This window comes from Chroicocephalus ridibundus, chromosome 4, assembly GCF_963924245.1.
Source record: "Chroicocephalus ridibundus chromosome 4, bChrRid1.1, whole genome shotgun sequence".
Lineage (NCBI taxonomy): Eukaryota > Metazoa > Chordata > Aves > Charadriiformes > Laridae > Chroicocephalus > Chroicocephalus ridibundus.
In genome coordinates this window covers 54,616,220-54,643,532 of record NC_086287.1, presented here as the reverse complement: position 1 = coordinate 54,643,532, position 27,313 = coordinate 54,616,220, and the positions used below count along the sequence as shown (strand labels likewise).

General features: G+C 43.9%; 1 protein-coding gene across 6 annotated transcripts in view; it reads left to right on the top strand.

The window, feature by feature from the left end:
- Window positions 1-27,313, top strand: part of ITPK1 (inositol-tetrakisphosphate 1-kinase) — a 160,311-nt gene that overhangs the window by 84,925 nt on the left and 48,073 nt on the right. For all 6 annotated transcript variants that reach the window (XM_063332611.1, XM_063332613.1, XM_063332612.1 and 3 more), the window contains one exon: window positions 5,399-5,516. In XM_063332611.1, the coding sequence (XP_063188681.1) occupies window positions 5,399-5,516 (118 nt within the window). The remainder of the gene's footprint in view (window positions 1-5,398; window positions 5,517-27,313) is intronic.

Below are 27,313 nucleotides of genomic sequence, written 5' to 3'. Positions count from 1 at the left end.
GGTTTTCATCTTTGTACTCTGAAAATAGTTTCACATTTCAAATTTCTTTTCATGTCCTCTGCTGAGAAAAGGCAAGAGAAAAATCAAAGGAAACTATAAAATCTTAGCAATTTTTTTCTTAATGGGGGGACAGGGTGAGACACAAAGTTGAAATGGTCTATTTGCACCTGAATTCACAGGCAAATACCTCTGGTTTTCCCATTTGAAAAATAATTCTGTCTTACCTTTGTTGGAAGAGCCTCATAAGGAGGCAAAATTAACTAAAAATTTGTCATTCATGTCCTAACTGGTAGGATAGCTCTCTGTGGGTAGGTATTTGCAAGATGAAGCAGTGATGGAATTTTGAAGGCAGGACAGGGAAGTACTCAGAAAGTTGCTTTGAGGTGTACCGTGAATAGAAACGTAACAGAGAAGATCTGTCCCCACTTCCTGTTGCCACCCCCCTCATCCCTCCCAACTGCTGCAGGAACCTCTTTTAGATTTAGAGACAAACAATTCTGAGATGAGTGTTTGTTCAAGATCCAACCTTTCCTTTTGGAAGGGGGTGTCTGTGAAAAGAGACCATTGCAGCCCAAGACAACAAAAAGGAAATTTTAAGTCTGAATCTGATGCAAACTCTTTAGACAAGCTGTGTCTGTCTTTACCTCTGCTTCCCCCTTGGAAAATGTCGATCTGTTGTCACAAGTGGTCATCTTCATGTTTCTGTACACCGGGAAAACACAAATCCAAACGCTGTTGGGTTTTTTGCTAACATTTTTTTTAATACGGAACTTTTGTTTAAACAAAAGATTATAGAAATTTTATTACTTAGTAATAAAATCAAGTCAATGAGTCAGCGAGTCTCTCTTATCAATTAATGACCTAATATTTGCAGTAGATACTGTATCAACTTTCTGTTAAAATATATATATTTGAAAAAAACATTAGCTACCTTTTTGGGTAAAATTGACAATCAACTCTGTCCTCACCTATACATAGGCTTCTCAAAAAAGGTGTGTTTTCTTAAATCTCTGGGTTACATCCAGAGGTATTTAATAGGGAATGTGAAATACTTGGTCTCTCTTTGATTTCAAGTTTCATTGCTGGCCTTCTGCCAGTAACAGGGCTGGTACAGAGCACGACTGAACACCAAGCCTGGAATACAAACAAAGGAGGATCTGCTAAAAGTCCTTGTTTCTTTTTGTTTGCTTTTATTATGTCAAAGATTAGAAAGAGGAAAACATAGATGTTGTCTGGGTCAAGCTGAACTGCAGTCCAAGGACAGAGCCCTTTCAAAATATTGTTGGGAAGCCTGAATATCCTCTGATTGTTGCCTGTGTTGTTGGAGTCTGCTGTTGGATACCAGTCTTCGATAAATCCATGAAAGGAGACTGCAGTGTTGTTTTGCTGGGATGATCAGAGAAGACTTGAACACTCAAAGTTGAAAGGTTGTGCTGTACTGAAAGCTATCTCTTGGCTTCAGCGTTTCTCTTTTCCTTCTGCAACTGCTCCATTTTCAAGTTCATATGTGTAATAGCTCATCTGCTATCAAAATTCTTAGACACAAGCCCTTCACGTTCATCCAGATCTGTATCTCCGATAGTGGAGCCATTCTGTGCCATGGGAAGAGTGATGCTACTTAAGCTACATCAAGAGTTTTCCAATCTGTTAAGTGATCTTCACAGTTATATACTCAGTAAAACGTGATGCATGGGCATGCATCAGTTCCTAGTAAAGAATCAAAGTTTATGAAAGGTTTCACATCAGCTACTGTAATTGTTCCTGTGAAGCTAACAAAATTGATTTTTCGTATTGTAATTTCCTGTTGTGGGGAATTGGTGTTGGATTTTTAAATTATTTATTTTAACTAGTTTTCTGTGCATAGATATTGGAGCTCTTTCTTTTGCATGTGCTGGTGATGTACTGGTGTGAGGTGTGGGAGACTGGGAAAGTGTTGGCAGCATACATGCCCAAGGGAAGTCTGGGTGATTTGCTCTGGGGATCCTGGTGCAATTTGATGGTTCTGGTTTTGAATGCAGAGGTAATGCTTTGTGATGGAAATCCAAGCAACACACGATACCCTGAGAAACAGATGCAGTGTTACAAAGACTTGAGTGCATTTTGATGCTCCTGTCCCCTAAACAGCTCCAGCAGTTAACCACTCACTGTGCTCAAATAGAGATGCACTATACAAATGCATTGACCTTGTTCTGCATTGTCAGACTCCTTTGCTTCAAAGGGGCAGCCGTTTCTGTATTCAGTTAAAATGAGAGTTCTGTAGCCCTTTGAGAGATCTGTAGTCCATCCCCAGATTAACTCTAGGAGACACTTACTTCAGGTCCCAGTCCTTTCCTTTACTCAGATGATGCAGGTCTTCACTGCCCTGCTGACAGTCTCTGAGTTTTGCCATTCCTGTGCCCTCAGGCTGTCCGAGGACTTAGGCCTGTAAATGGAGGAGAGCTGGAGAATAGTAGCTGAAATAGGTTTAATGCCAAGAAATTTCCTTGTTTTATAAAGAAACTTCATGTTCAGGCTTCTCTCTGTGTGTGTGAAGGGTCTGTTGCCTTACACACAATGCTGTTCTCGACATTAGAATAGTTTGTTGAAGTCCTTCAGACTCTACATGGCTGCTGGAAAACAGCCCCTACCTCCTTCATCTTCATCACTTATTGCACATTTGCCTTTCGGAGCTTTTTGGAGGCTCCTTAAGGCAAGAGGATGAGAAATCAGTCACTGGAAAGTCAGCTAAGATGCTCACTTCTGTTGATGCATTGCCTGGTGTAGAATGGCTTCAGGATCACGCCTTCATTCCTGTTAAACTTTGTGTCAAGCTTACTGCTTGGATGATCTTTTAATATGGTTTAGAGCTATTATAAATAAAGCACTGTGAAGTTCCTTACAGAAAGCATAAAAAATCAAGGCTCCCCCTGGAAATGCTTAGAGTACCATGAGCAAAAATAGCAAGTGGAACACACCTAACACAGGGAAGTGAGGATAGTCCTCAATGCGGAGATGAGCATCGAGAAGGTTTGGGAAGGTGCACAAGGAGCTGGGAGAGGGAAAAAATCATTCTCTCTGTGGAGGGGAGTGAAGGGGATGGAGGCCACAGGCAGGACGAATGTATGTGTGAGGGGAAGGATTAGTATGTACAGAGCAGGGGCTGGGTGAGGATGGAAGTATGGGGAACTTGAATTCAATGTGGAACCAGAGACCATTCAAGGAAGAGGGGTGCTGGTCACCACCATGTGAAGGATGAGCTAGCACACGCATCAGAAACGCTGATATTTGCTGTCATATCTTTGCTGAGGTCAAGTTTTGGAGCTGTGGCTTGTTCAGACTGGTTACCATGTATACTTACCTGCCGCCCCACCATATTGGCCATCTGTAATGTGCTCATCCTCTCGGTGTGCCCATGAAGGTGCACACTGTGGTAGCTCCCTCTTTTTTAAGCTGAGGCATAGAGGGGCTAAAAGAGCTGTCTTGTTATGTTTTAGGTATGTTGAAATACTCAAGTACAGTTTCATGATCAGCAAGTTTAAGCTAATGCCCTAATCACTGGATCATCCTACCTCTACAAGGTGTCTTTTAGCTGCTGTGTAAAAGGGCATGTATGCATAGGCACACATAGGTGTTTAAGAGGCATTAGGTAACAAGTTACTCTATCCCTTAAAAAAACATAAAATCTCTTCTGTAGTTGAAAGCTGACTGCTCTGCTTGAGTGCTCTGGAACTACGGATGGCAGGAGACTCCTGAAAACTGTTCTCTTTATGTCCTGTGTATTAATGACTTGAAATGAATCCAGCTGCTGCTCCGGTGAACCAAAGAGGCTTTTTATCCAGGCCACACTGCAAGGGTGGGACAACAGCTGGGTCTGACAGTCTTCATGACTGACTGTGCAAAAGGCTCTGTCACTTACTTTTCCCAGCAAGGTTAAGCGTATCTTTGGGGAATTCACTGTTTGTGTTCTGTGGGGATTATTAAATACGTCAGACATACATATTGCCACTGAAGGATGCCTCACGCCCTGTGAAGGAAAGCTACTTGTGTGCTGCAGATGGTGCAGTGGGTTCGTTAAACCCTAATGTTGGATCCTCTTAGTCTCAAAAGAATAATCCCCTTCTAGCAAGCCATCAGTTCAAACTATGGAGTCAGCAGAAAGCAACAGTTTGACAGCGCTGGGAGGTGTAGGGGGAGGAAGTCTGTGTCCCCAGGCAGTGTCTGGAGCTTGCTGGGAACAGGTGATGCCATTCTTCTCTCTCCAGCTCAGTATCTAGCAAAGTGCATCTCCTGAGGCCACCTCTGAGGCCACCTCATCATACTCCAAAGTACCTTTTGGAGTATGTTTTGTTGTCTGAAGTAACCAACATAAGGAAGTAGGACTTCATGGGAGTCTGTTACTTGCAGGAGCATTTACCATGTATTTGCATGAATGCATTTAAAGGAATGAGTGGAAACATAAAGATGGCTTTGGGAAGCTGGGTAAAACAAAGGCAGGTTCTAACTTTGGAAATGTTTGTCTGGTTTTGGAGAGGGTGAGATGGATGCTTGTTTCTCCCATTGACGTTATGGGGCCAGGTTGGGGCAATAATGAAGGAACTCAGCTTCTGTTCTGAGAAACAGTAAGGAAGTTTTCTTGGGTTTGCAAGGGCAATACCTGGCAGCTGTGTCTGTGTTCATGGCCAAGATGGAGTAGGGCAGTCATGACCTTAGGGAATGGGGAATTGAGATCCTGAGATGAAGATCCATGAGGACATCAATTTTGCTTTGTTCTTGTAGTCAGGAGAGGAGAGTATGAACTTAGAGAAGTAACAAGATAGGTGCTCTCAAAACTTAATGAAGACACAGTTAAGCAGCAATCTCTTCAGCTCTGCCAAAAAAAATTCTAGCCCTACAGGCCAGCTCTTAACAGTGTCTTCAGCCCAGCTAGAGGACAGCAGTAACAACAACATTAAAGAACCCAGATGTAGTTCTGAGCTTATTTCAGACAGTTGTGATGTTCGCGTACAGTAATACAATGCAAGGCTGACCCCAAGATAGCAGTGTGTCATCTTTCTTCTCCTAATTGCTTTTCTCAGCCCTGCTCCCAGCTGTTACTGTGGCACTTTGCCACTGGCTCCCTTCTGAGTTGATGTGGTTGCAGCGCAGGTTTCACTGCTGATGGTGAGTGCACAGGAGAAGTTTGCCATCCTAAAACAGTTAGCTGTCACGTTTGTTTCAAGTGTCAGTGTCTGGATTGGTTGGTGACTTTCCTGTCAGACCTTCTGCATTGCCAATGTCCATTTGCACCCCCTTGAAGAGAAACTGGAGATTGTGGTTTTTAACATTATCTATTGTCTTCCCCATCTTGTTATTTTTTCCGCACTCTTTAGCCAACCTAATGCCTTTTCTTTTTTTTCCCCCCTATGTCTTTGTTTTGCAGGAGTATATTGATGCTCATCCAGAAACCATTATCCTGGACCCTCTTCCAGCTATTCGTACACTTCTGGACCGATCCAAGTCTTATGAGCTAATTCGGCAAATAGAGGCATACATGCAAGGTAAGCCAATACCTGCTCTCCCTAAAGGCTTTTATTGTGACTAGAGAAGGAAGCAGCTGGCTTCTGGAAGCTATATGTGAGATTTGAAGTAGTGGTTTTGGGCCCCTCACATTCTGTCTCTCTGTGGGAGAACAAACACAAGCATTCCTGTGTCACAGGATTGCCCTGTGGAATCCCACACTCTTCTTTTTCCATCTACACGAAGGAGGTTTGCATCTGGTCAAAAATACGATGTGGGTTTAATGGGGAGCATATTTACTGCAGCAAACACTTCCAGAAATCTTCTGGAAAACATTGTCTTTTTGTCCATGCTGGTAAATGGAGAATGGCTGCACAAAGTTAGCAGCTTGCCGTAAGAATCCTGAGGCCTGAATTTGGAGGACATTATGAAGAAGAAAACGTGGTTTTGGAAAGGACTGAAAGAAATTAAATTGTAAATAGAGCTAAGATCTTTGAGAAGCACTGGAAGCCTTTTGCACAAGTTAATTGCTAGGAGGAACCTAAATGCATTTCTGGTGTTGGCTAGTTACCTGGCATAGACTGTTGCCTTTAATTGGCATCATTTGAGTTGTATTCCCACGTTTCGAACTCATGCCTTTTCAACCTGAATACTTCTAGTATCTTACCATTTCAAGCACTGCAGTCGTTGGGTTAAGTTAGTCTCTCATTCCCTTTCTACTTCTGTTACTGTTATATTCTTGCAACATTTATTGGCTTTTGAGTTTAAATCTAGATTAGCTCTTGAAGTCGCTGTTTCATATGTTAGCTGACTATACTTGAGGGAAATTGTGTTGCTGAACTATGTTCTAATGGGGCATTGTTGGAATTACCATTGTGATTGTGTTATCACTATCTTGATGGGCAGATAAGCAGCTCATCAATTTGCATTTTATAATTGTGGATTTATAGACATACTGTTTGCATCTGACCTGCCTGGCCGCATCGGCAGTGTCTTTATGTGAAAATAAGACCAATAATTCGCAACACTCTCCCATGTCTTTTGGAATCTCTTTAGGAGAAAATGTTCAAGTAGCTTAAAAGGATTTTGTTTTGCAGTGCTTATTGCTGTTTGTGAGTGGGGGAGAGGTGCTGAGGGAAACCTGTGCTCTGAGGAAGTGGTTGGGATTTTGTTCTAGCAGCGGAGAGATTCAGTAGGGTTTTGGATTCTTTTAAATTGCTATGAGCGTTATTATTGTTATCTCTAGGAGAACTATATGTTCGGGAGAGCATCCACTTTTTGCAAGAAGTTTGTCTTGTGCATATTTCAGTCTCTGCTCAAACTGATGAGACAAAGGAATAAATGCTTAAGGAAGAAAAGGAAAAAAGTGGGTCTGTAGTCAGTTAAAACGGACACTTTAAAGGGAGGCTGTTAACAAAGTTGAGGAATGAGGTAAGGAAAAGCTTCACCTGTTCTCACTGGCCACTGCAGTGTTAAGTGACCATATTTTCCCTATGTCCCCCTGTGCGCCCCGCCCCCCCCCCCCCCAGTCTCGTCTTATTTCTGTCTTATCATCAGAAATATCGTGACAGAGACCTTGAACCAACTTTGTATTTAGCAGGGGGAATCTCAGGAGAGTTGAGTAATTGGCTAACTTCTCATTCTGGCCCAAGTGGATCAGCCTCTGTATTCCCACACATAACGATCTGCAGTAAGGAATTCAGACCAAAAAAGTTACATCCCTCTAGACAGTGTGGTGGATTCCCTGCCCCGCCCCCCCCAGCCTTGTTTTCACCTGCTAAATTGTATTTTCTACTTTGCAGCTGTCATGTCATATCCCAAGGCCATGAGCACTTAGAAAAACTCAAACAAGAAGTAATACATCTGTGAATAGCATGAGGTGTTAAGAGCCATGTCTTTTTTGGTCCGGAATTTCAAAATGGAAGTCACTACCAAGTAAATAATATCCTAGTCTTTAGGGGTAACTAGAGAGCCCAGTTTATCACAGGATACAAAACTGATGTGGTGGGTTAAGTTCAGTGCAAGGGATTATCTCTTCCAAAGGAATGCCATAAACTCTGAAGGGTTGAGTATGTGTGGAAAGAGAAATCTGATTTTGAAAGTCTTTCAAAAGAAAACTCTGTGTTTGTTTACAGACTAGTTTTGGCTTCAGGTGATAATTACCTCTATTTGAATTATGTTTTAAAGTAACTATGAATGAAATATAGTCTTTATTTATGATCTTCAATTTACACTTCATTTCAACCCTGAAGACCTTACAAGAACTATATAGCTGAGTTAAAGGGAGGATGACGATGTGCTCTGCTGACTCCGGTTTGCACAGTGCTGAATCCTCCTCCCTCTGTGTTGCCTGCACTTTTGAAAATTTCAGGTGTTGCTGAGGTGACTGCCTTCTGTAGCAGTAGGACCCCGTGTTCTATAAACAGCTTGATTTTAAATGTAATTATCTTTCAAATGTCCAAGTTAATGTCTTGCCTGTCTTTTTGACAGTCAATTCTCCATGATTCCTGAACAAGGGAATCCCTTTTTGAAGGGAACTGGACATCTGGACATTGTTAGGCTTTCTGAAAGTCCTGTAGCTTGCTCTTTATGTAGTTAATCATAGAATGGTTTGGGTTGGAAGGGACCTTAAAGGTCATCTTGTTCCAACCCCTTGCCATGGGCAGGGACACCTCCCACTAGACCAGGTTGCTCAAAGCCCCATCCAGCCTGGCCTTGAACACCTCCAGGGATGGGGCAGCCACAACTTCCCTGGGCAACCAGTTCTAGTGTCTCACCACCTTCAGAGTAAAGAATTTCTTCCTAATATCTGATCTAAATCTCCCCTCCTTCAGTTTAAAACCATTAGGCCTCGTCCTATCACTACGGTCCCTGATAGAGTCCCTTTCCACCTTTTCTGTAAGTCACCATTAAGTACTGGAAGGCTGCTATAAGATCTCCCCGGAACCATCTCTTCTCCAGGCTGAACACCCCCAACTCTCTCTGCCTCTCCTCATAGCAGAGGTGCTCCAACCCTCTGATCATCTTCACGGTCCTCCTGTGGACTCGCTCTAACAGGTCCATGTCCCTCTTATGTTGGGGGCCCCAGAGCTGGATGTCGTATTCCTGGTGGGGTCTCACAAGAGCGAAGTAGAGGGGCAGAATCACCTCCCTCAGTGGACTGGTCAAGCTACTTTTGATGTAGCCCAGGATGTGGTTGGCTTTCTGGGCTGCAAGTGCGTATTGTCAGCTCATGTCCAGCTTTTCACTCACCAGTACCCTCAAGTCGTCCTTGTCCGGGCTGTTCTCAATCCATTCTCCACCCAGCCTGCATTTGTGCTTGGGATTGCCCTGACCTAAGTGCAGGACCTTGCAGTTGATCTTATTGAACTTCATGAGTTATGCACTAGCCCACATCTCTAGCCTGTTCGGTCCCTTTGGAAGGCATCCCTTCCTTCCAGCATGTCGACCGCTCCACACAGCTTGGTGTTGCCGGCAAACTTGCTGAGGGTGCCTTCGATCCCACTGTCCATGCTGCTGACAAAGATGTTGACCAGCACTGGTCCCAGTACTGACCCCTGAGGAATGCCAGTCGTCCCTGCTCTCACTTGGACATTGAGCCATTGACCACAACCCTTTTCTGTGTGACTATCCAGCCAATTCCAAGTGGGCCATCCGTCAAATCTATGTCTCTTCAATTTAGAGACAAGGATGTTGTCTGGGACAGTGTCAAATGCTTTGTACAACTCCAGGTAGATGACATCAGTTGCCCTCCCCTCATCTGCCAACACTGTAACCCCGTCGTAGAAGGCAACCAGATTTGTCAGACACAATGGGCCCTTGGACGAAATTGGGACTCCCTTATAAAGAAAAAAATAGAAAAAAGCTTTAATGAGATATTTTAACATAGACTTTAATGGGTTTGGGTTTTTTTTGAAGCAATAGTCTGACCAGGGCTGTGACTTCCTCTTTTTCCTGTTCTCTGTTATTTTGAGTGCAAGCTCTAAAAGAGCTAGTTATTCTGAAACCTTCACTTCTGAGTCCAAGTTTGCATTCCCAACTTGTGTCCTGCATAGCTGGCAGTTCTGTCTTGAAATAAATCACTGAATAGATTTTTTTTGTTACGGCAGTTAGTTCTCTCAGCAGCTGTATTACTTTGTTTACTTACCTATGAAGAATTGCTTTTGATATAAAAGTGCTCTAGATCAGATTTTGTAATGCACAGTGAAAGATTAGGAGCATTATTTAATGAAAATTTCATTTTCAGGAGGGTGTTGTATGTTTGAAGCTGTGTCAGCCTTTTTTTAAGCTTTAGCCTCGTGAAAAATAACTAAATTCTGTGAGGCATCTTGAAAAGCTGTGATCCTACAGCCTCGGAATTCAAGATCTGACTTTTTAAACTATGCTTAAGATGGTAATAGATAATCACTGTGACTAGGCACTAACTAACCTTTTTACATTACATTTTAAGTTTGAAGGTTAAAAGCTTTAAAAATTCCCTACATATCCTACAAGTAATAATCTAAACTGAAAGAATGTAAACCAAACCTGAGGTAAGCATGCTACTTGGTGCTCAACCTAGTTAGCGTTCGCATCTACCACTCAGCTTCTCTTGCTGTTTTAAGTGACTTACAGGTTTCTTTGATAATGGTTGAACTTCAGATACTACACACCCTGTCATTAATTTCTTTAACCGCTTCCACCTGGCCTTTTTTTCCATTATTTTAAAATTTTCTTGTTCTTAGATTCTTAAATTTAACTCCAAATCTAAAATTTCTCCAAAAACTAGGCTTTGTGGGGTTCCCCTGGAAGAGGGAACTCCTGCATGAGCCAAGCTGCGACTCCTGACTTTCTTGCTTTTTTGAAGTATGGGAACTATTTCCTCAGGACACTTTAAACAGTATAAAAGCCTTTAGCTGTGATATTTTCATCCCAGCATGTAATCGAAATAATTTATGTTTGATTGTTTACTGTTATATGAGATGCTGTTGCTGCTGTGTGCGTACTTTCTGATTTGGGGGGATATTACGGAACAGATGACGGCACCCTTCTCTTTTCCCTGGATTTCTTTTTATCAGATCCTGTGTGCCTGTCTTAGAAATACTCTTTGAACAGCTGCATGTATCTTTTGTGCCTAGGAGGCAGGCTCGGCATGATGTAAGGGCTCAGGCACTTGATTTGGGGCTCTGGGTTTTCCGCTTGGCGCTGGTTCCGACTTGCTGCATGACCTTGGGCACAGCATGTCACCCCTGTGCATCTCCTTTTGACACTCATCTGCCTGTCCATTCCTTTTAAATGCCATGTTTTTCTGGGCAGGAACCTCTTTTCCAAATATACGTATGCGCACTGTTATATAGTGAGTCTGATGCCAAGCAATCTGCATAGGTGATGTCTTAACAGAAACTGTAGCTGTATTGTTGAGTAGAAAACCAGGTATTGATAATTAATCACCAAAGTAGGTAATCTGGTTATAGTTTTTGGAAGTTGTGGAGCACGTACATTGCAGGAGTGGTGTGTACTCAGAACTTCTCAAAATCAGGCCACCCAGTTAAAGTGCCTGAAAATAGCTTTGTAGCTCTAGGCATTCACCTTTTGAAACTGTGGCCACTACTGTCTGTGGCCTATTTTTTGCAGCAGTTTTGGTCAGGGGGGAGGGAGAAGAATAGTCCCACAGGTCAACTTCAGGCATCTCTATCTGTATTTGAAGGTCCTATTAAAATGAAAGGAAAAATCTGGTTTTAATTTAAAGGCTCTAAATGACTCATCTGAGGCACACTTGTTTATATAGGGACATATCAGTAAAGCATGCAAGTTAGAGAGCTGATGTTAGCTACTGCAAATAACCGCCATTTTTGGATGCAAAAGTCTCCCTTGTTGATCGTATGCTCTCTTTCCACCAAAAACGTGTGCAAACAGATGTCTCATTACCTTGCTCCAAGTGTGGTGCATGTTCACTCATTGCATTTTAATTTCTGTCTGAAATCAGTGTACAAGCATGGAGGGAAGGAATTGGAATGGAATTAATATTCTCTGTGACTGGAAGGAAAGACTTTGTCCAAAGCGCATTGGCAGACAGCAGCGTTGCAGGTGGCGGTGTGCTGCATCCCGGCTGCCACCAGTTGGTAGGTCTCAGCCCTGCTCTGTCAAACTGGAAGGGCCCTGGGACTTTTGTCCCAGGGAGGTGTCACTTGACATATTTCTCCTAAAAGCTCATTCATTCATAGAATCATAGAATTGCCTAGGTTGGAAGGGACCTTTCAGATCATCTAGTCCAACCATCAACCTGACAAAAACCGTCACTAAACCATATTGCTAAGCAAAGCACCATGTCTGCCCATTTTTTAAATACCTCCATGGATGGTAGGCTTCCCTGGGCAGCCTATTCCAATGCTTAATAACCCTTTCAGTGTGGAAATTTGTCCTAAAATTCATCTAGGAGGAGGTTGACAAAGGGACACGGACCTGTTGGTGTGACAATAAATAAGCCCTGGCTTTGAAATTTGTAAACAGCTGCTTCCAAGGGACTAGTCCTGTCCTGAGAGAGGTGGAAAAAGAAAGGAAAAGCTTCCTGCAGGAAAAGAAAGTGGGAAGCTCCAAACAGAACCTGGAATCTACTCTCTTGTACCATTGCTTGCTTCTTGCCAAGGTAGTTTACAAAAGGATGTTCTAAGGTAAGAATGCTGAAAGTTAGCCATTTCATAAACAGAAAATATGAACAGTCTCTCCTTTCCCTTCCTCCTTCTCCTCTCCCTTCCCAGGTTTTCATTATTTTGAGCTGTCAGCTCTGTCCCTGTGTGGGTAGCAGGGGCCAGAGAGCTGAGGGCCACTGTGGAAATGATGGTCACATTCCCTGTTCTCCCAGCCAGGAGTGGCAGTGTGCTGGCTTGCTGTTTTGGGCCTGCTGAGATACATCGGGCTGGTATTGTTCAAGCTGCCTCTGCAGACCAACAGACTGTATTATCCCAGGTGATAATACAGAAAGCGTTTTTATCAATTTGTCTCATAGTGTGCCAGCCAGAACTGCTTGAACCAACAAATAATTTTCATCTTTGATCCTAGTAGTCTTGATGGTCACAGAGCTTTCAAAATAAGCCTGTCTGTAAAGTTCAGATGTTACTTTTGGGTCCACTTAGGCTTAATCTTTAAATCTTGTGTGCTTTTGTGGCCAGTTATGGGGAATCTGCATCCCACTTTCAGCTCCTTTGCTTATCCAAATCTAAAAAGAAACAAGGCTGGACTTTTTATCCATTTATTGCATACCAGTGTTGGAAACTTTTGTTTTACATCTACATGCATAATTTCGAAGCATTTGTATACTTGATAAAGCTGAAAATGTGGAAGAGTTTATAGCAATTTAAGCAAGAGCTTCTATGAATTTTGTGTTTGGGGCTTGGGTGGATCTGAAGAATGACTGAATCTGCTTTTATGGGGTAAAGATACAAGCCATGACTGCACTCCATTGTTGCGGGGCTTTCCTAAGACATAGACAGTTTGGGTTTTAAGAACAGAACGTGAATTAATTCCTGAGGTTTGACATCTCTCTAGAATTAGGAAAGGAGGAACAGGGATTCTTCTTGTCATGAGGAAGTCTTGACTGAATAAACTGGACATTTGAAATTCTGGCAAAGTTGTGTTTCAAGTTATTCTGATCCTCTTGAGCAGAAATTTCCTTGGCTGGCATCCAGCAACAGAATATACTTTTCCCAAGTATCTGGGTGCTAGAAAAAGTAAGGAAGGGGCAATAAACGGTAAGTGGTTCACAGTATCAATGTACAAACTTAACGGGGAATATTTTTTGCAGCAAGTGGCTTTTTCCGTGATATTTCTACTTATATTGTCATAAGATCAGAGGTCGAGAAATAAGTCTTGAAAAATAGGACCTTTTTATCTGAATTGGAAATCAGGACTCAGCTGGTAGAACATTATTCTAGTTCTGGCATGATGTGTTCATGTCAGCTTTGCTGCTAAAGAAACGGTTTATTTTAAGATGTGTTACAGCAGTCTAGCGTGGACAAGAAAAGTAACATCCCTCACATTTCCTCAGACAAGTACCTAGCCAACATATGAGACCCCTGGTTAGATTCTAATCTCTCCTCATGAAGAGTCCAGTGGGACCTTAAGGCTTTATCAGGGTAGCATGGGGTCAGCTGATGTTAACGGTACCTGAGAGGATGCTTTCCATTACCAGGGCCACTAACATCCAGTCTAAAAGGTCGAAAGCTGTTGTTAGAAAAGCTGTGGGCACCCAGACAGAGCCCCCACGCAAACATGTGGGCGTCCAGGCCTCTGGCTGCAGAGAGTGATGGAGCCAGGCACTTGCGATGGAGGGCAGCGGAGACAACACCTGTGTCAGATGTGAACAGGTAGATGATCTGCTCATTCTGGTGGCTGAGCTGAAGGATGAAGTGGAGAGGTTGAGGAGTATCACGGAATGTGAGAGGGAGATTGACTGGTGGACCCACTCCCTGAGAGAAAGGGAACAGGTTGAGGCCCCACACAAATCAGAGGACCCCATCCCCTCTCGTCACCAGGCAGTAGGAGGGGATCTCAGAGAAGAGGGGGAATGGAAACAGGTCCCTGCTTGGAGAAGCAGGCGAATCCCCTCCCAGCCCCTCCCACCTTCCCAGTTGCCCTTGCAGAACAGGTATGAAGCCCTGCAGGAGGAACTGGCTGTTGGAGAGGAGGATGATACACCCAGGCCAGAAATGTTAGAAAGACCAAGTCGCCGTGGACCCAGCCTCACAACTGGCTCCAAAAGGAAAAGCAGACGGGTCATTGTTGTGGGTGACTCTCTACTGAGGGGGGCAGAGGGGCCAATATGCCGTCCTGACCCACTTCACAGGGAAGTCTGCAGCCTCCCTGGGGCACGGGTCAGGGATGTGTTGGACAAACTTCCTGCCCTAGTAAGCTCCTCTGACTATTACCCTCTCTTAGTATTTCAGGTGAGTAGTGATGAAGTGGGTAGAAGGAGCCCAAAATCAATTAAAAGAGATTTTAGAGCCTTGTGACAGCTGCTTAAGGGATCAGGACCGCAAGTTGTGTTCTCCTCTGTCCCTTCAGTGGCAATCATGAATGATGAAATTAACAGGAAGAGGCAACAGGTCAACTTGTGGCTCTGGGATGGGTGTTATTGGCAGGGCTTTGGGTTTTTTGATCATAGGTTGCTATACGAGACACCTGGCCTGCTGGTGGCAGGTGGGATGCACCTGTCCCAGAAGGGGAAAAGAATTTTGGGGCAGAAGTTAGCAGGGCTCATTGACAGGGCTTTAAACTGGATATGAGGGGGGAAAGGGAGGTAGGGCCTGGGCCTGTCGGGACTAAACCCAAGGAAGGCATGCCAGGGCTTGAAGGGTGGTGGACTAGTGAGGACTCTCACTCTGCCATTTCATTTCAGAGAAGGGATAGATGTTTAGAAATCATGGAAGCACCTGAGAAGGGTCTGGTAGGAAATGGGGTCCACACTCACAAAAAGGTGTTGGAATCATTAGCTCATCTGAAGTGCGTCTGTATCAGTACATGCAGTATGAGCAACAAACAGGGGGAACTTGAAGCCATGATGCACCAGGAAAACTATGACATAGTGGCTATCACAGAAATGTGATGGGATGCCTCACACGACTGGAGTGCCACAATCGATGGCTACAAGCTCTTCAGGAGGGATAGACAGGAAAGGAGAGGCAGTGGAGTTGCCCTGTATGTTAGAGAATGCTATGAGAGCTCGGAAATCAAGTATAGTGATGATGGGGTTGAGAGTGTTTGGATTAGGTTAAGGGGCAATAAAGCTGATATCGCTGTGGGAGTCTGCTATAGACCTCCCAGCCAAAGCAGTGAGATGGATGAAGCTTTCTATAAGCAGCTGGGGGAAATCTCACGGTCATTTGCCATTGTTTTTGTGGGGGACTTTAACCTCCTGGATATCTGCTGGGAATACAACACAGCAGAGAGGGAACAATCCAGGAGGTTCCTGGAATGTGTGGAGGATAACTTCCTCACACAGCTGGTAAGTGAGCCAACCAGGGAAGGTGCCCTCCTGGACCTGCTTGTTGTGAACAGGGAAGAACTTGTGGGGTAAGTAAAGGCTGGTGGCCATCTAGGGCACAGTGATCATGAGATGACTGAGTTTTTGATTCTTGGAGAAACAAGGAGAGGGGTTAGTAAAACTGCCATCTGAGACTTCTGGAGGGCAAATTTTGACCTGTTCAGAAGACTGCTTGACAAAATCCCTTGGGAGGCTGCCCTGAAGGATATAGGAGACCAGGAAGGCCGGACATACTTCAAGAGAGAAGTCTTAAAGGCACAGGAGGAGGCTGTCCCTGTGTGCCAAAAAACAAGCAGGCAGGGAAGGAGACCGGCCTGGCTAAATAGGGACCTTTGGCTGGACCTGAAGAACAAAAGGAGAGTCTATGACCTCTGGAAGAGGGGGCAGGTCTCTCATGAAGACTATAAAGATGTAGTGAAGCTATGCAGGGAGAAAATCAGGAGAGCCAAAGTGCAGCTAGAGCTCAACCTAGCTACAGCTGTTAAGGATAACAAAAAATGTTTCTATAAATTCATTAACAACAAAAGGAGGACTAGGGAAAATCTCCCTCCCTTACTGGATGCAGAGGGAAACATAGTCACAAAGGATGAGGAAAAGGCTGAGGTGCTCAATGCCTACTTTGCCTCAGTCTTTAGCAGTGGAACTAGCTGTTCCCTGGGCACCCAGCCTCGTGAGCTAGGAGACAGGGAGGGGAAGCTGGATGAGGTCGTCACAATTAAAGAGGAAGTGATTAGTGACCTGCTACACTGCTTGGATGCACACAAGTCTATGGGACCAGATGGGTTACATCCAAGAGTGCTGAAAGAGTTGGCAGACGTGCTCACCAAGCCACTTTCCATGGCTAATTGGGGAGGTCCCAATGGACTGGAGGGTAGCAAATGTAGCACCCATCTACAAGAAAGGCAGAAAGGAGGATCTGGGAAACTATAGACCTGTCAGTCTGACATCGGTACCAGGGAAGGTCATGGAGCAGATCATCTTGAGTGCCATTACAAGTCTCATAATGGACAAGCAGGGGATCAGGCCTAGTCAGCGTGGGTTTATGAAAGGCAGGTCCTGCCTGACGAACCTGATTTCCTTCTATGACAAGATGACCCGATTATTGGACAAGGGAAAGGCTGTGGATATTATCTACCTAGACTTTCGAAAAGCATTTGACACTGTCCCCCATAGAATTCTTATGGAAAAACTGGCAGCTCATGGCCTGGATGAGCATACGATCTGCTGGATCGAGCACTGGCTGGATGGACGGTTCCAAAGAGTGGTAGTCAATGGAGTTAAATCCAGCTGGCGACCAGTCACAAGTGGTGTTCCTCAGGGCTCAGTGTTGGGACCATTTCTGTTTAACATCTTTATTGATGACCTTGATAAGGACATAGAGTGTGTCATCAGTAATCCTGCAGATGACACCAAGTTAAGCGGGAGTGTTGATCTGCATGAGGATAGGGAAGCTCTACAGAGAGACTGGGATAGATTGGATCGATGGGCCAACACTAATGGAATGAGCTTCAACAAGGGCAAGTGCCAGGTCCTGCACTTGGGCCACAACAACCCCATGCATCGCTACAGGCCTGGGGAAGTGTGGCTGGAGAGCTGCCTGGCAGAAAAGGACCTGGGGGTTCTAATTGACAAGCAGCTGAATATGAGCCAGCAGTGTGCCCAGGTGGCCAAGAAAATCAATGGCATCCTGGCTTGTATTAGAAATAGCGTGACCAGCAGAAGTAGGGAGGTGATTGTCCCCCTGTACTCAACACTGGGGAGGCCACACCTTGAGTATTGTGTCCAGTTCTGGGCACCTCAATACGAGAGAGATATCGAGGTGCTGGAGCGAGTGCAGAGGAGGGCAACGAAGCTGGTGAAGGGCCTGCAGAATAAATCTCATGAGGAGCGATTGAAGGAGCTGGGACTGTTTGAGGAAGAGGAGGCTGAGGGGAGACCTCATCACTCTACAACTACTTGAAAGGACATTGTAGAGAGGTTGGTGCTGGCCTCTTCTCACAGGTAATTAGTGATAGAACAAGAGGGAATGGGTTCAAGCTGCAGCAGGGTAGGTTTAGGCTGGACATTAGGAAAAAAATCCTTCACAGAAAGAGTGGTCAGACACTGGAATAGGCTGCCCAGGGAGGTGGTGGAGTCACCATCCCGGAATGTGTTTAAGAGTTGTTTAGATGTGGTGTTAGGGGATGTGGTGTAGGGGAGAACTTTGTAGCATGGAGTTGATGGTTGGACTTGATGATCCCAAGGGTCTTTTCCAACCTAAATGATTCTATGATTCTAAAAGCACTATCAGCTCCTGCTTCACTTATCTGCTGGCTTTGTGCAACCATTATAACATATGAGTGTATCAGCAAAGAAAATTATGAAAGCTTGAGTGCCTTTATGTTCCTTGATGTCAGTAGTTGGTTCTGTCTCATGAATTTTCCAAGTGGCTTTCTGAAGTTAGAACAGAAGAGGCTGCAAGTGTAAAGTTTGGGAGGGGCTTGAGATAATCCGATTTTCTTTTATAGTTTATGATTGAGTGGAGCCAAACCTCTGCAGTCAGTTGGTTGGTGGTCTTCCTAGACAAGGTCATTTACTTGTCATCCTCATTTGATACACTACACCACTAGCATCTTGCTTTTCTTCCTGTTTTGGGTACCCTTCTCACAGTAGTTATTGGAAAGTGCTGATTTTTTGTTTTTCTGACATGTAAACGCTGCAGATGGGCTGGAAATAGAGATATCCAAATGCATCCATAGGCTGGTATGGCTTTATGGAGACAGTCAGCTCTTCTGGACTGTCAGTAATTGCAGTTCAGGTCACTACGCTGCATTTGTGTAAACAAAACAAAACTGGTTCTGAGGGATACAGCTTAGTTCCATGAAAATGGAAAGATGCTACGCTGGGAAGAGTGGTGATGTTACAGTCGTATGTTGCATCCATTCATACCCTCTTTGGTGGGCAAGGTGTATGTGGAGCATGTTTCAGAACTTGTGGCATTTGTAGGGAAATATGAAACTTGTTTAGTTCTGTACACTGAGAGTGAACCATTGGTTGTTAAATCAGGTTAAAATAATCTGAGTAGTAGAAATTCTGTGTGTCCCAAACAGCACTACGTGGCCACGTTGCTTCGGTTGCCTTGAGGCCTTCTAGCTTGTTAGAGTTCTTCAAAGCTGTCAAAGATTGGATAGCTGGACATAAGTCAACACATTGAAATAATGTTAAAATAAATAAATAAATCCCTCCTTTGAGGGCGGATGTTAAATAAACTGAAACATCAGAAAGTGTGAGACACAGACCAAAGACAGAGAGATAAATAAACTGCTTTCAATATGGCAAGTCAAGCATCCCATACTAGTCGCATTCCAGGACATTTATTAATAACTTTGGAAAAGGCAGATGAACACAGGATGGCAAATTTTTCAGATAAGTCCAAATTGTTTAGTTTTTTTCCAGGTAATGGGAGACAACACTTTTGGATGGGTCTTCCAAAAGTCAGTGAAGAGTCAGCATGATGATGGATCCAGTTTATTGCAGTCTCTTGGGCCCATAAAGAAATAATACGGACAGCTCATGCATTGTTAAATTCTATATTGACTCACTGCTCAGGAAAGACCTCAGCGTCACAGTGGGTATCTCACTGGAAACTTCTGCCCCCTTTTCCTCAATAGTCAAAAGAGAACATGCCAACAGAGCCAAACAAAAAGATTATGGTGGCCAAAAATAGCATTGAAGATACTGAGCATACAGTCATGGAAATAAAGTGCTTGCTTTCCCCAGAAGACTGGTTTCAGTTCTGCTTTCCTGAATTTAAAATATGCATTAGAAATGAGAGGAAACCTGGAGAAAAGGGACGCGGTCAGTGCCAAGAGACAGCCACGTGAGGGGAAAGCGAGATAAACCTGGGGCTAGCAGAGGTGGAACCAAGCCCTGAGCAAACAAAATATGAATAAATGGAGAAATGTTCTCCTTTTTCTCTTCTACCATGTCAGAGTTCCACTGAATATCTGTGCAGTTGCCATAAAATATCAACTAAGGTCATAGCTGGACTGAAAAAGGTAGGAAACATTTACAGTTAGGTTTAAGAGGTTTACAGGCCTCTGTTGCTTTGGGGGGTATATGGTACCGACGGGTGGGCATTAGAAAGAAGCTCCATTTATGAACTCCGTAACTTGGACTATGTTGGGGGACAGTATAAATTCCCTTTCCTCTGATTTGAAATCCACTGCCATGTAGCAGAAATAGCGATGCCTGTCATCTGACCTGTGGTCTCATCGCGTTTGGTAATTCCTGTGTTCAGTTCTCATCACCCAGGAAGCATGAATGCCTGAGAGTGCAGTGATGACTTAAAGCGTTTTCTAGTTCTACATAAATTTTAAACCCGGTACAAGTAGTAACATTTTGGCACTCTTTACCGCCTTGTGAATAAACTCCTGGGATTTTATATTAACTATTATGAGCACTCTGCATGTTAAACGGGAACTTCAAATACAGCCTGGTGTGTTAAAGCTGTTATTCTTTCAGAAATACAGCTGGATGATGTGGTTATGACTTCGATAGCTCTCTCTCCCGCTGCGCTGAAGCCCACACAAACCCCCATGGAGCGAGGCAGGGAGGTGTGCGTGAGGGCACGGAACGGTGGCACCGCGGGGCAGGCACTCAAAATACATGGCAGGGACTCAATGGCGCTGAACACCCTTGAAGGAGATCGTCTTTTAGCTCTTGTTTGACTAACAGATCAAGAAGGTTGTCCTCCAGATCACGCTGGGGGATTGTCTGGGACAGGGCGTTACTTTGCATGCTGTGACTTTGCAACTTTTAAAACTTTTTGTTTCATTTCCTCATTTCCTCCCTCCCTGCCTGGGAAAATCATGAAGACTGACGGTTTGCAAAATTGATCTCCCCTGTAAAAAGTGATTGAACGGATAGTGCTTCACAGGTCTCACCCTCCTGCCCGCCCTAACCAGCCTGCTCTGTGATCGGAATAGCTGCAGCTCAGCTGCCGGCTTCTTCAGTATCTGCCGGGGCGAGGAGGGAAGTGAGCACTCAGCTGTTACTGAGCATGTTAACCTTAGACGCAGCACTGGGATTCCTGCACGAGGGAGTGTTCATATTCCAGGTCCTTCTTAACCAGCTTGAGAACGCCGCGGGGGTCTTTGCTCTCAGTGCCAGTGAGCAGCCAGCAGTGAAATCTATCCTGTGGAGATGCAAAGTGTCAGGCGTGCAGACACCTACCCACCACGCGTCTCTACTGACAGAATTTTCTTTACTGAATATTCTGAATGAGGTCATTCTCTTGACCAAGAGATACTAAACATATCATGAAGGCAATGGAAGATGTTAACCTTCAGGAAGAGCTTTGTCCGTTCTGATTTATTTTTATTAGTGTTTGAAGGTCCACTAAGATCTTGGTCCTGTGGGAAAGTTCAGCTTCACTGAAGTAATTTCTTCGCTTAAAACTGAGAGCTTGTCAACAACACCAGCAACTAAGTAAGCTGGTGCGATAGAATAGGACGCCCATCTGGGTGAGTAGTAAGGACACTGAATTTGAGCCCCATCCTGGTTCATGTGTACTATCGCCAGTCAACATGCAGCATTGCAGGCAAGGCATGTGTTAAGGGAATTTTTGAACTTTGCCAGAATATGGCACTGAGATTTTGGGATCTGTAATGCCAGTGCAGTTTCATTGCAGCCAAATCTGCAAGGTTACTTGTTCTTCAAGTAGTCCAGTTTGACTTGCCTTACCTGATGTTTCTGAAGAAATGTAGCACGTAGAGCATCAGTGCTAGGAACCAGGCATTTTTGATCTCTGTTATTGAGATTCAGCGCATTCCCAACAGCCCTGCTTACTCTCTTGATCTCTAAAATGGCAGCCACACTTCCCTGCTTCACCAGCAGAACCTTTTGAGGCTTACTCAGCGCTTGGGAAGCCTGTGAGTGTCCTGTTTGAACAGCGGGAGGAGGTAAGTATGGTAAGATATTTGGTCGCAAGGCTGCTGTAGTGCTCGGGCAAACTAGTGGGATGGTTATGAACCTGCTCTACTGGAGGTTTTAGGAACAGATTAGGTAGACAAACATCCGTCAGTGTTGGTGTTAGCATTTCATCTTGCCTGAATGCAGTGGGACTGGGGTAGGTAACCTGGTGAGGTCCTTTCCAGACAAGTATTTCCTGATGTTGCTTGTCCTTCGGAACAAAAAGCATCAACTGCTGACACCTTGAGCTTAACCAACTCATGCTGAAAAATGTTAATACATACTTGTCCTGTGCGGGGCAAGCACAGAAGGAGACACTTAATGTGTACGCTGTCCTGTGCTGGCATAAGAGCCACGCAGTCTGAGTAGACTTTGGGCTCCCGCTGGAGCAAAGTCTCCATGGGTTAATGCAGCCAGACCTGAATATGGGCTGTGCTCCCATACAAAAAGTGGTATGTTTTAGCTGGGCATAGTTGCATTACTCTGGCCATATGACTTCTCAGCTGAAGCTGGCTTCATTCTGCTTTTTTGAGATGCCAAGAGCAGAGCTGTGGGCTGGCTGCACCTGCTTGTGTGGACGTGGCGCAGCAGGAGTAAATACTTCTTCCCTGGTGGAGAAATCCATGGAATGAGTTTGTCACTTGCTTCACAAGGGTGAGGCAGTTGAGTGATGCATTCCTGAATCAGCAGGCTCCTCTTGCCCTGTGGCATTAGTTAGGCAACCGCACATTAAATCTAAAGCTATAAATTGTATAATTTGCATAAAATATTAGGCAGAGAAGCACAATGGGACAGATGCTAATTGCTGATTTGGGAATCCTCACAAGCATTTGCTAGGAGCTAAACTGCAGTTACTTCAGTATTGGGCAATTAGCATTGGTTTTCTAGAAGGAGAGAAGCGCATCACGCCAACTGATTTCTTGTACTGTGTAATTTGCTGATGCTATTGTTGCTCTTGGGGGACAGTTTTTTAGTTCCTACTTAAGAAAACACTTAAAAAAACCTGCTGGTTTTGGCAGGAAGGCAGATGCAGTTTGAGAAAGCTGCTTCCACCAAGAAAGCTAGCCAGTTCAAATGCACTTTCCTTGTATATTGCTGCGAGGAAATTAATTTTACCGTAAATTCTTCAGCATTGCATAGATCTCTTCTAGGTTGTTTTCTTTGGTTGATTTTCGCTGCCTTTGTCACCCAGAGTCTGGTATGAGTTTTGGGGGTAAAATCTACGCTGACATTGTATTGCAGTTATTGTGAATTTTGATACTGAGTTTTGTAAGCAGTTGTTAGGCTACCAATTAGTTAAACTGCTAAATCTGGAAATGTGTTTACCTAAATAGCAGAAGTGCTTAGGGGAGTGCCGAGCTTTGCATTTGCTAGGTTTTGTAGTCATTGTGAGTGTTGTGTCTTCCAACAGTGCCCCACAATGTTTGGATGCCTTCCCATTTTATGAGCTGTTTGTGAAATAAAGGCGATTCTGTAAGTGTGATGCTTCCCCTCAAGGTCCTGTGCTGTGGGAAAGTAAATGTCCTGGACGCTAGAGCTGATTGTAATTGCTTTTGTTTTTCAGTATTTTGAAAGAAAATAATGTTAGAAGAGATCAGAAAATATCCATTTTATTTTCACTGAAGAAATTATCATTTATAACGAACCTAAAAGGGGTGGTGGAGAGAGTTGGCATTTTCAAGATTTCAGAACTTGGAGAAGAAGAAGAGAGAAGAATATATCTCCTCTTTTTCTCTCCTTCCTCTTTCACTCTTACTCCATAGCTTGCTGGCCCGAGAGTCCCTGTGAGAAAGGTGACTTGTTCTTTTGGACACCTGTATGAGGTGAGAGTAAAAGAGCTTTGCTTTATGCTTCACGGAAAAGCATCTTGCTTCACATCTGTGATGAAAGTGCAAGCCGTCTTGCAGGCAGTTTGGCTCACCCATTTATTTTGAACTTAACATTAAGGACCAACTATAGCTGTAAATTAGTAATGCGCAAAAGTAAAACCCAAACTGTGCTCGCTCTGGTGGGGGGCTGGAGTTATAGGAGGGTCCCATCTAGGAGGGTCCGAGGGCTTGCCTGCATTAGGTGTGTTGCTTTCCATTCCTCCCAGTGAATGACAGCTCCAACGTGGATGCTCTTACACAACTTCCTGCGTGGGAGGAGGGGTGAACCGTCCCAGCAGAAAGCACCTTTCTGCTCTGTATAACTACATCTGTGCAGGTGTTGGGGCAGGGGAGCCATTCCAGGTGGTAATTGCACCTCTGGCAGGAGCTGCTCCAGGGATGCAGCTATTTGCAAGCGCACGCCTGTCCTGAGGCAAGATCATGGAGTGCTTTGCCTCTTCCCTTGCCTTACTCCTTAGAGTGATTATTTTTAAAGACGCTGTTGTGAATTAGGACAAATCCTTTGTGAATAGGCTGAAGGTGTGTAACTGGTGTCACCATTTAAGTGGTTGTGGATACACTTTCAAAGTTGTTGAGTAGCTAAAACAGCAGTGCTACCTGTGCCAAACATAGGCACGTGTTGCTCTCTGGAGGCAGGTATTGGGTGGAGGACCTTTCATGGTTGTTTTGTGGAGGTTTGTCTGCCTGGGACTGGCTTCGTGCACCACACGCAGCAGCAGTGGCTGTCTAAGGTATTTTTGGTGTGTCCTGTTGTCCCCCCTCACCCCACCCCCTCTCTTGTTTTTCTCATGAACTGGATCAGAGAACTAATTCATCTTTTAATGCCCCTCCTCTTCCTCAGGTGTGTTTACCAGCATGGCCCCACAAACGCTTACCCCAGTACAGCTCAGGGGCAGTGTACCAGGGCTTGAAAGCAGAAACAAGCAGGACAGAGCGTGTGTTTGTGGGGTATGGGGTGGAAGAACAAATTAAAGCAGAATTGCTACTGAACCCTTCATCATGCTAAACCCCAGCCTGGGAGAAAACACAGAAAGGCCAGAGATGCTGAAGGAAAACATAGGAAGTAGCTGAAGCAGCTTCAATAAGTTGTATGTATGTATATATGCCTGTAAGGCTACCTCTCTCCCCCAAAACACGAAAAAGAGACTGCAAGGCAGACAGACAGATTACACGCACCAAATCCTCCTTTTTTTATTCTTCCTACAAGGAAATAAGAGTTTCTGTGTTAGTTCAGTATCCAGGCTTATCGAGTCCTGGCCCGCCTGTTGTAGGCACTTCATCATCCAGCTCATTCCAGAAACCCAGGGTGAGCCAGTGGGAAGAGCTTTCCCCCTTCTCCCCACCTTATTCCAACTGGCAGGTGGCTCAAGAGCCTGGATTCTTAAATAGTTGAGCATCCCTTCTAATTTCAAGTCCAAACTGATTTCACAGTCAGGTTTGCCTGTACCATCTTTTAAAAACACAGTTTTCTGTCTGCATTGGCCGTTTCACCTTTTGTTGGAGCCTGAATGTTGGCACAAACGAAACCAGCTTGGATTGAGACAGAGCTGGGATTCAACGCACAGTAGGCATTCACTGAGTGAGAATCACATCTAGACACGCACACGGTTCTCTGAGGCTGGCAGTACTTGTCTTGTCTTCCCTATTTATATCTGATCTACCATGAGGATATTATCTTTAGAAAAAGAAACAAAAACAGTCATAGTTCTTTATCTAATCCTGCAATCACGTTAATTTTTCCTTCTGTTTTAGGAATAGGAAAGAATCCTTAAACAAATTTTATCTCCTAAATAGAAATATACCCAAATTTAGGTATAATTTTAACCTTATAAGTCAGTGAATTGCATCAAATCATTAGTGTTTGTTTAGTTGCAGTGAAAGTAAGAGCCTGCTTGGAACTGAAGAGTAAAACAAATGCATTTTATGTTGAATTTAATGTGTCTTGTCATATGCAGCTGCTTTTGATCTGTTTTCCTTCTGTCCTCTCAGGCAGTCATTGTTTTTCATTTTATTTTGTCCAAGAGAATTTCTTCTAATAACTTTCCGTACTTGGTTAGCCTTTATAGGAAAATTCATTTTTCTTTTTGTAAAGGTAGATCCACACGCACTGAATGTTTGTTCAGACTTATAGAGAAGTTTGTTTTCTTTGAAACCTAAACGTAAGTAGGCTTCCTCTTCTCTTTTTTTGACTTTAAAAAAGCAACTGATCTTTTCAAAGTGTTTTCTGTTTTGTGCTCTGGTGGTGTGATTTTTTTTTTACTGCTGTATACACCATGTACTGCAGCTTCTAAAGACAAAGGTGTTGATATGTGTTTTTAGTGGCTGTAGGGCACATAGTATTTATTAATCTAGGAACTACGCTGTCGTCATCTCCATTAGAGAAAGGTACAGAAGGAGATTTGAAGTTGTTAAAGACAAACCTATAGAAGAACTCTGCTGTGTTGGGGCTTGAAAGGCTCGAGCCCGTGCCAAGCCTTTCCGGTGATGCCTGGGTAGGTGTTAATCTCTCCACCCCCTTGTTTCTTCATTTCACACCTCTGTCCTTCAGCAATCCTCTTTGTTTGGTTTGACACTTCTCCAAGGGAGACACTACCTCTTATCACATGTTTTCACAATGCTCAAAATATTTGCCTTCCAATGCCCCTGTTAATAAATAATCCTATGATTTGGGGGGAAAATAGTAAGGTTTCCACACTGTCCACGTAGCTTTTAATTCTAACTACATATAGAGGAAATGCCTTGAAACAGCATTTAGTGAAAGCTGAATTCTGAGCTATGAGCTATGACCTGGTTTCTTTAAACATTCAGGTTTCGTCATTATTTTGAAGCCTGCAGTATCTGATTCTAAAAATACACTCTGCTGAGCTTCCCACGTGTAGGTAGTTATATAAATCTTGCCATAAATAATACTTGTTCACTCGATCATTATAGAAATATCTTGACATGCAGTTCATAAGGGATTTGCTCAGAGCAAACCAAAATTGAGTAGAAAAACACAGATTAGAATGAGAGTTCCTAGACCTATTTAGATTCTGTTTTTATAGCATCATTTCAGTCATTTCATGGCTTAGTTTGTCATTTCTCCAGTATCTAGGCAAATCTAAAGAGGGCTAAGGAGAATCCTCCTTAATTCTTCAGTCAGCTGTGAAATGTGGAGGGTTGAGCCTGCACCTCTACAGTTGAACACCTTAAAAAGGTTTAAGCTAAATATTTTAATAGTCTGTCATTGTGCTTTGAGCATAAGCATAGAGTCAAATGCTTCAGTCCTTTATGGTTCGGATTTCACAGCCATTTTGTAGAAATGGTTTGACCAGGTTTCAAGGCCAGGCTGGATGGAGCTTTGAGTGACCTGGTCTAGTGGGAGGTGTGCCTGCCCAGGGCAGGTGGTTGGAACTAGGTGGTTTTTAAGGTGCCTTCCAACCCAAACCATTCTGTGATATGATTCTATCAAATGCTTCAAAGTAGAAAACTGAAACACCAAGTGGTATGAAAGTCCTGGTGGTTCTGTTGTTATTGGTAGAAGGTATATTTTATAACTGGGAGGGGAAAAAGCAGAGATGAACTGTTGGTATGTGAGGCAGAGTTCTTCAGGGTAGCAAGATCTGTGCTGTAGTCAGTCTCCTGAATCCAGGTATCTTGACTAGAACAAAAAGACTCCCACAATTCTCTTTCTGGACTGAAATATTCTGCTCCCAGAAGTCCAAGTGCATTTGAGGTTAAAAAAACCAAAGAAAAGAAAAAAGTTTGGTGCTGAAAGGGGTTTGTCTGGACAGTGGACAGTTATGAACAATAATTCGTAGGATGTCACATGTAACCTGCAGGGATCAGCGTAGGTGCAGGCTTGTACTACGCAAGCTGAAGGGAAGTGGGTGAGATGGGAATTGGTAGTGCAGGTGAGCTGGGAAGGAGTGTAAGTAGCAAGCATACAGCAGAAAGTCTTAAGGATCTCAAGACTGATTTAATTAGGAAGCGAATCTTT